Source organism: Mus pahari, chromosome 19 (genome assembly GCF_900095145.1).
Source record: "Mus pahari chromosome 19, PAHARI_EIJ_v1.1, whole genome shotgun sequence".
NCBI classification, from domain to species: Eukaryota; Metazoa; Chordata; class Mammalia; order Rodentia; family Muridae; genus Mus; species Mus pahari.
In genome coordinates this window covers 42,890,516-42,899,309 of record NC_034608.1, presented here as the reverse complement: position 1 = coordinate 42,899,309, position 8,794 = coordinate 42,890,516, and the positions used below count along the sequence as shown (strand labels likewise).

At 45.9% G+C, this 8,794-nt stretch overlaps 2 protein-coding genes across 3 annotated transcripts in view; one reads left to right on the top strand and one right to left on the bottom strand.

Annotated features, from left to right (window-relative positions):
- Tm2d2 (TM2 domain containing 2) overlaps positions 1-3,489 on the bottom strand; it is a 5,520-nt gene extending 2,031 nt beyond the window's left edge. Inside the window, exons 1-3 of the mRNA XM_021219303.2 lie at positions 3,119-3,489; positions 2,550-2,637; positions 803-918 (exon numbers count right to left, since the gene is read on the bottom strand). Of these exons, the coding sequence (XP_021074962.1) occupies positions 803-918; positions 2,550-2,637; positions 3,119-3,342 (428 nt within the window). The 5' untranslated portion in view covers positions 3,343-3,489. The remainder of the gene's footprint in view (positions 1-802; positions 919-2,549; positions 2,638-3,118) is intronic.
- A 283-nt stretch (positions 3,490-3,772) lies between these two features.
- Positions 3,773-8,794, top strand: part of Adam9 (ADAM metallopeptidase domain 9) — a 76,273-nt gene continuing 71,251 nt past the window's right edge. Inside the window, exon 1 of one of the 2 annotated variants that reach the window (XM_021218811.1) lies at positions 3,773-4,010. In XM_021218811.1, the coding sequence (XP_021074470.1) occupies positions 3,914-4,010 (97 nt within the window). In that variant the 5' untranslated portion in view covers positions 3,773-3,913. The remainder of the gene's footprint in view (positions 4,011-8,794) is intronic. The other variant, XM_029531959.1, reaches the window with a different exon arrangement.

Sequence of the window (8,794 nt, the reverse complement as noted above, 5' to 3'; positions counted from 1 at the left end):
TTCCTTCCTTCCTTCCTTTCTTTTTTTTTTTCCCTGAGACAGGGTTTCTCTGTGTAGCCCTGGCTGTCCTGGAACTCACTTTGTAGACCAGGTTGGCTTCGAACTGCCTCTGCCTCCCAAGTGCTGGGATTAAAGGCATGCACCACCACACCCAGGTATGAAGGGACTCTTAAGAATAAAAAAGGGGCTTAGAGAGATGGCTCGGAGGTTAAGAGCACTTTCGGGGCTCTCCTGCAGAGGTGCCAGGACTGATTACCAGCAAGGACACCAGGTGACTCACAGCTACCTGGACAGAGGTTATACAGACCCTAAGAGAACACAAATGCCAGCCCAGGCTACTATACCCAGCAAAACTCTCAATTACCATAGATGGAGATACCAAGGTATTCCATGACAAAACCAAATTCACACAATATCTATCCACGCATCCAGCCCTTCAAAGGATAATAAAGGGAAAAATCCAACACAAGGAGGGCTTTGAAGGCACATCATTTGGCCCAGTGCCTGCAAGCTGAGAATGAGGGGCAGACTGAAAGACTCTGAACCCACAACTTCTCCTCCTGGTTGTTGCAGTCACAGTGCCTCCTCAGTCAGGGGGCTGCACGTCGGAGGAAGCATGTGCAGTCTTCAGTACTTCAAAGAAAAAGTCACACCACCAACTGGTACCTCTAGCCAAGTACCCCTTTCCAAGTACCCCTTAGTTTGAGTGTAGCTCATTATCAGAGCCTTTGCTTAACATGTGCATTGGGTTCAAATGGCAGCATACACCACACACACAGTTCAAGAACAAAGCAACGCTTACTTTATACAAGGCTTATTTTCTCGTAGGAAGGTCCTGGGGCTGGCACACTCAATTCCCTCCAGGGCTCTGCACTGGACTGCAGTGTGTTGCACATCACTGTAGGCCTGACCCCCAAACTGTGGAGAAAGTAACAGAAACATACATTCATGTTCACCAATGGAAGCTGCTTCAGTTCTGTCCTAATTCTAGCACGAGTGGGTAAAGTTGTCAAAAGCATGCAATTCGGAGATGCTTCAAGTGACTTAGTAGTCCTTCCTAAGTGAACACTGCTTTAAGTAAACCTTTCCTCTTCTCAACTGGCTTCTTCAGTATATAGTAAAACAGAAACAAGCTGTGGAGACGTCTACAATGGCTTGAGGATCTTGGATTAAAAGGCATATAATGCAGCAGTTTTGGAAGGGGAATTGACATGTCAGTGAGTATCAAAACCTCTGTTGCATGTTTACTGTAAAAGAATAAGATCAGAAAATAATTCAGACTATCACCAGATTGAGGACTTAAGCCACACAGTGATAGGTTTGCATAGTCTACCCCAGTATAAGGTTAGCTCCAGTAAAAATGTTTAGAATCAGAGTTCTACCCTTAATTCATTTCCAACAGAGAAAGCAGAGCCACGCAGTCTCCCTCCCTCGTACCTTCATACCTTCTTATTGCATTCCTACCGTTCCCTGTGTTCCTCAGTGTGAAACTGGAGAACATGAATGTTCGCTTCTCACAACCCAGTGCTACCAGTGCTTGGGCTGGCTGAGGCAGACTTTGAATCTTGTGATCGGATACATTCAGCTTTTAGTTAAAATAGTCGCAACTAAGTTACCACTATGTAATGCCAGTCAGACTTTTACCAATTACTAATAGGACAAAATTTCAGTGTACTTAAAATATCTCTTTAGGAGCTGTCCTCTTGGTTGTGGTGTTACAAAGCCTATTCCTTTGTGTCTGAGGTAGCAAAATGATGTTTTCTCACAACTCAACCCTGCATTATAACAGTACAAAGGTGGTAACAAATTCCTTAAGTATGAGCTGGGCCCAATGATGCAGACCTGTATCTTAGCGCTAAGAGGCTCAAGCAAGGGGATCCTGGCCTTTAGGCTAGCTTGGGCTGTACTGAGACCTTTTCACAGACAGACAGACAACCAACCCACCAGCACAACAAAACTCAAACCAAACCAAACCAAACTTCATTGGGTTTTGAGAGACCAAGTTAGGTACACTCACTTTAAGGCTATACTACTGGCTTCTCTGGAATGCTTTATTCTCAAACAAAATCATAACTGACAGAGTCTAGTCACTTCCAACGGACATGGTGCAGGCCGGCTGTCACCTGCATGAGGAACTTGCTCCGAGTGCATGTGTAACCAAGAAAGGCCAGTTCAGCACCAGCTTTACAAAGTGCATGGCTTTTTTGTTGCTGTTGTTGTTGCTGCTGCTCTATTAAGAAAAGCCTTGCTATGAAAGGACAGTCGACATCTTGGCTTTAACTTGTTAGTTTCAACAGTCAAAGGAAGCAGTACAGGTTGGTCTTTGCTCTTGAGTGGCTTGGGCACAAGCATGGTTGGTTCCCGAGGAGAGAAAATGTGCTCTTCAGCCGTTAAAACCTTTGTCATGTTTCCAGCGACAGTTACACGGATGAAGTTGTTAAAAAAAAAAAAATCAAGTCTCTCTGTAGGCCCTTCTGCAATTTTGTAACAGTACCCAGCCATGCTTCCCATGAAGGTGCCTGTACAACGAACAAGAACAAAAACCTCACCTTAAGACAACCATAACCAAGCTCCTGGGAGGCAGTTGCATTCCCAACGTGATCCACTGGGGCATCACAGTCTACGAACTCGTCCGGTCTGCAAATCAGTAAGACCATCGTCAGTGCCTTTTGCCGATCGCTTGCAAAGCTAGTTTCGTTCCTCTTTTAATACCTGTTCCTCCTCCTGTACTGGGAACTGGATACGCTAGAGGTTCTATCTACCTTTGAGCTACATCTCCAGCCCTTGAGTTTCTCTCCCTCTCCCCTCTCCTCCTCTCTCTTTTCTTTTTTTAAATTTGAGACAAATTACTCAGGCTGGCTGGTTGGCCTTGAACTCATCCTGTAACCAAGGCAGGAGAAAGGCTGCAGGAAGTGGAAGGGTTCTGTAGCCTACATTCCTCCTTCCCAGTATCTACCACTGATACACAGTTTAATTGCTTTCTGCGGCAGGGCAATTGAGAGGCACCAATCCCAGAATCACCTCCCCCCAGGTGGAAGCAGCCTTCCGCTCCCACAACCAGCAGCTATCCGTGGCCCGATCCCCCGCTAGGTCCGCGCCCCACGTCCGGGCAGCTTACAGGTAAGAGCAAAGGATGACCGGAGAGTTGGGGTCGCTGTATTCCCAGCTGGAGGCCGCGGGACCCTCGAGGTGAGCGGCGCCCGAGGGTGTGAGCTCCAGTTCGGCCGTAGCATTAAACGAGTGGCTCCGAGAGACACAGTGCAGCAGCAGCAGGTTCCCCAGCAGCAGGGCCGCCTGGCCGCACAGCAATAGGTAACTCACAGGGCAGCCGCCCAGCACCATCTTCCCCGGGGCCGGTCCTAGAGACCTGGCCTAAAAACAAAGCCAGGCCGCCACGGCCCACCGGAGCCCGGCGCAGTCAGGCCTCTCTACGTCGGGTACGCAACCCTCCGCTCTACAGCCAACCGGTGCGTGGTTGGACGCTCCGCCCACCGCTGCGGCCAATCAGAAGCGGCCAGAGGAAGGGTGGGGCCTGGCTTCGCCCCGCCCTCCAGTAGACCCTTCACTCTGCTGCAGGGAGCGGAAGGAGGGTGGAGCTTCCCTTAGCCCCGCCCTCCGGCCCCTCCTCCCTCCTCTAGTCTCCACTGCGCGGGCGGAGGGGCGGGACGGCCGGGCGGGAACTGGAGCGGCGGCGGCGGACTGTGTTTTCCCTACGTCAGCCTCTGGACGCCGGATCGGGAAAGGGGCGGTTTTTTTTTTTTTNGGGGGGGGGGGTTTGCTGCGTCAGTGCCGCGCGCGTGCTCGCCGAGGGCGCGCGCCCCGCCAGCCCCGGGGCCCCAGTGGGGTTGCAAGGATGACCGAAGGGGCGGAGGCGGCGGCCGCGCGTTGAGCCGAACCTGCCGAAGCCCTCGCTATGGGGCCGCGCGCGCTCTCGCCCCTTGCCTCTCTGCGACTAAGGTGGCTGCTGGCGTGTGGCTTGCTGGGCCCAGTCCTCGAGGCCGGGCGGCCAGGTGGGTGTCGGACGGGGGACCGTGCTGTGGGAGGGAGTGCCCGGTGGTGAGGGCTGCGAGGCGGACCCTGGGCTCCGGCGAACCCTGTCAGCGCTGACCCGGAGCCCGGCGGCCGTCTGCTCTGTGGCGGTGCGCTCGCTGCTCCCGGGCTGCAGCGAGTGCTTGCGGGTGGAGTGGCTGTCACCAGCTCTGGGCTGGGAGATGGAACTTTTGCTTCAGTCTATCAGGATTTGGGGTTTGACGTTCGCCGTCTTGGACGACTCAGCAGTAGGTCCACAGGGATCCCGATGGAGAAGAGGGCGGGTTTTCCTTGGGCCGTTTTTTTTTTTTTTTATTGTTAGTAAGGATACTTAAAATGATAAAATAAACGAATCGCTACGTTTCTAGAGCCCGTAGTTCAATCTATCTAAATCTGGACAAAGAACCTCTGCTCTGTTTAACCCAGGGGATTATCAGAAAGAATTAAATTACTGCCGGTCAGCACATCTCAATTATGAAACTTCCCTTAAATATGTAAGATATTTATATTGTAGGTGATGAAACTGAATGGGAACACACTAGTTTTTTTTTTTTTTTCCTGGAAATAAGTTAGTTATTTCACCCTTTGTATTAAATTAGTGTTTACATGGCTGAGTTTTCTAGCGCCGGGAAGACTATGGACAATAGAAGGGTTTACAAAATTGTTGCCTTCAAAGGTGATGTGTAGATTTGAGTTCAGGACCGCTGACCTTTACGAAACTAATTACAGTTCCTTGTCTTTGGCTTTCTCCTTTTTAATTAAGTTAGCGTCCTCCTGGAGTTCAAAATACTGACAAATTTTGAAGGGGATGCTTCCAGGACGTTACTGATAAAAATTACCTCTTCTGTGCTGTTCTAGTTAACTTTATCGCTATGAAAGGAACTGAAATGTTAGAGTAATCTCTAACTTCTCGTGTTTGCCAGTAAAAGCCAGATTATATTTTTAGTACATGTATATGTTTGTTGTTACACACGGGCATAAAAATGAATGGAATAGCCTTACGTTCTTCAATTGCTGCTGTAATGGACCAGCTGCTCACTTAGGCATGAGTATTCGCTTTGGAAATCTATCCAGCCTTCATCTGACTCCAGGTAAACCGATTCCTGATACTTTTGGAGGATATAAAGGGTGACCACGTGGATTAAGATATAAGAGAAATGTTGAAGTTTTTTTTTTTTTTTTGGTCCTGTTTTGAGAGTGTGATTTTTGAAATGAGCTAAAAGGGTGAGAGAATTTCAACTTAAAAAGAGTGGAGGGATCCATTATGTAAAATAAGGAGCTTTATTTTACCCCCTCGAAGAGTAAGTGGTTATGAAAGAAAACAACTTGTTAGGAAAGGGTGAAAATGTTAATGTGTGGTTAGGTAGCCTGTGTACAGAGATCCTGGAAGGGAAAGTCAGGTGGACTGGCACCACAGATGAGACCTGTGCCAAGCTAGGGAGTCACAGTCACCCTGTAGGCTGGTTTGGGGCATGAAGATTTTGTAAGGAGTGTGACCATCAGAGTTTTGGTTAATACACTATGGGGGTTGGACTCTAGGAGAGTGGAGAGAGCGAGGCAGAGCCAGGTTTTGAGGTGTTGGCAGTGGTGCTGTGAGTCAACTCGAATTTCCTGAAGTGAATGATCTTCCAAAATCAGCTGAGTTTTTGGAATACAGGATGTTTAAAGAATGAGCTGGGGCATCCTCCCATTAGCCATGTTGGGAGCTAAGCTGGTTTGAGTAGGATTTTAAACTGTTGTTTGTAGTATTGTGTCCCAAATAAGTACAGAATAATTTCTGAGTAGTGGATTCAAATGATTGAAACAACAATAACAACAAAAAACTCTGGGGTCAACAAATATAAGGAAATCAGATATTTGAAACCCCTTGATTTGTTTTTTTTCTTGCATATGATAGTAAATACATTATGTAGATGAAAAATGATTTAGAAACACTGGTATTCTAAAGAAGATGCATTTGAAAACTCACTCATGGTGAATAATTGGAAAATGAAGTAGATAGAATTGTAGGAACTTGGATCCATACCAACCTCATCTTCAGATGGCTGCAGATTTTTAAAATTAGTTTTAAAATCAGTATCTAAGATCGTGGGTTTCCTTGGGATAGTGTCATGCGTGTTTATTATGGTGCTTTTCCCACGTAGCTCATTGTCTTCTCGTGTTCTCCCTCCTGTCATCCTGCCTCAACTTTAAAGTCACACATATGTGAGAGAAAATACATTTTAGTTGACATGGTAGCTGCCAATGCCACTACCCGGTTTCCTGCTGAGGGTACATTTTGTTTGCGGTGACTGAATGGAATTCCCCTCTACTCCTTTTTCTTTATTCCTTTCTCTGTTGCTGAACATCTAAGCCAATTTTGTATTTTGGAAAGAGCAGATTAAAATGGTTGTATCCGCATTATGAAAGAAAATGTTGTCTTTTAGACTTAAAGACATTTTGGTTTCCAAATTTCTAAGTAGTAAGTGAAAACCTACCTAGTTGATAGGTACAAAATTTCTGGTCTTTGAAAATTAGTTTTATATTTTGCTTTTCCCAAATTTGGTTTCAAATCTGTTCTTCTTTTGCTTGTTTTGCTTTTTCAAGAGAGCGTCTCACGGTGTGACTCTGGCTGCCCTGAAACTTAGTATGTAGACCAGGTGGGCATACCTCCGCCTCTTGAGTGCTGGCATTAAAGGCGTGCCCCACCATGTCTGGCATATATTTATTTATATATTATTAAATATTACGGCTTACTGTAGAAGGTCTCAGGTGATTTCATAAGCGGTAACATGAAGTGTATAACAGTGAGAGACATAAACATGGGGCGTAGTTCACCTCATGAGGTAACATGAAGTGTGTAACAGTGAGAGACATAAACATGGGACGTAGTTCACCCCATGATACCCTACCCTAACCCTCTTCCTTGTTAACCTAGCACTGTGTATGCCTAGCGCCTTGGAGAGATTCTAGCCCAAGTCACTGCCTCTTGCTAGCACGGCAACAACTGTCCTTACTGCCATCTTTGAAGGCTCTGAAGTGGACCCAACTAAGGCTGGATTGCCCTGCCTCGCTTGCGTGCTCAGAGATCATTTTCATGTTGTGATGGGAGATGGGATCTGTTTTAGTAGATCAATTTCCTCAAGGTGGTCATATATGGGACATTGTGGTATTTTTAATTTTTGAGAATTTCAAACAGTGTATTTTGACTATTTCCACCCTTATGTCACCCCAAACCCTGCCCAGATTCACCTGCCTCTCTGCTCTCTCAACTTATCTTGCCAGCCATCTTTTAAGAGTGAGGAAGGAAGACAGGAGTGGATGAGCACAAGCTGTAATGACATTTATGAGGAGGTCAAGATGAAACTTGTTACTTTGTATGACAACCCTCAAGACTGATATTATTAAAAACAGAATAATTAAGGGAGCTAGCCTGAGGAATTCACTTGTTCAGTCACCACACTCTTCTCTGTCTCTTCCCTCCCTCCCTCCCTCCCTCCCTTCCCCCCTCCCTCCCTCTCCCCTTCCTTCCTTTTCCTTTTTGAAACAAGGTTTCTTTTTCTACCCCTGGCTGGCTTCCAACTCACAAGCGCTCTGCCTGCCTCTGCCCTCTGAAAGCTGGTGGTCAGTTTTTAGCTCTGCTGTTATGTTTGGATTTGTTGCTTTTATCTTAACTTAGTAGTAAGTTAAAAAAAAAAACTTTAAAAGTTAAAAAAATCACTACAAAACAAGTTATATTGTAGGACAAACTCTTCTAAATAGGTTTTTCTTTTCCCTTTCATAACATTGTTCCTGTGATGAGATTTTTTTTCATAGTTTAACTCACGTAAGCGTGAGTTTACCCTTTCCTTTTGGTAGAACCCTAGGCAGACAGAGCCCACTTACAAACCTGCGTGGCTCAGTCAGATATGTCACAATTATACTTGACCTAAAACCTCCAATTCTACTTTGGAGAGGAGAATTTGTTGTTACTGATAAAAATGTTTGAGGGCCCTGACGATTTGTGGGAAAGATATTAATTTGAAAAGGCAGGTTCACTGTAAGTCTCTCTCTCTCTCTCTCTCTCTCTCTCTCTCTCTCTCTCTCTCTCTCTCTCTCTCTGTGTGGCTATGACTATTGACTGAGGTCTCTCTGTCTTTCTGTCTGTCTGTCTGTGGCTACTGGCTGAGGATACATTTTCTCTGTCTGTCTCTGTGTGTCTGTGTGTCTGTCTGTCTATGGCTATTGGCTGAGGATACATGTTCTCTCTGTCTCTGTCTCTCTGTGTCTTTGGCTATTTGACTGAGGATACAGTTTTCTGTCTCTGTCTCTCTGTCTCTCTCTCTCTGTCTCTCTTTCTCTTTCTCTGTATGTGTGGGGGGCACTGTGGCTATTAACTGAGGATACATTTTATCAAGTGCTTACATATTCATAGGAAGTAGCTCCCTCTTTCTCAGCACTTTAAATTCCTTTCTGGAGGAACTTAAATTCTTAAGAGCATTACATTTTCTAAATGGTTGGAATTTTTCCCAATGGGGTACTGTGAGACACAAATAGCATTTGTTTTTTATTTGGAGATAGGATCTTTGCTATATAACTCAGAATGAATGTTCTTTTTTTAATAAGATGGGTAAAGATGCATAAGTCTTATTAAGACATGTTACGAGACTGGTGAGATGGCTCAGTGGGTAAGAGCACCCGACTGCTCTTTCAAAGGTGCAGCGTTCAAATCCCAGCAACCACATGGTGGCTCACAACCATCCTTAACAAGATCTTACTCTCTCTTCTGGAGTGTCTGAAGACAGCT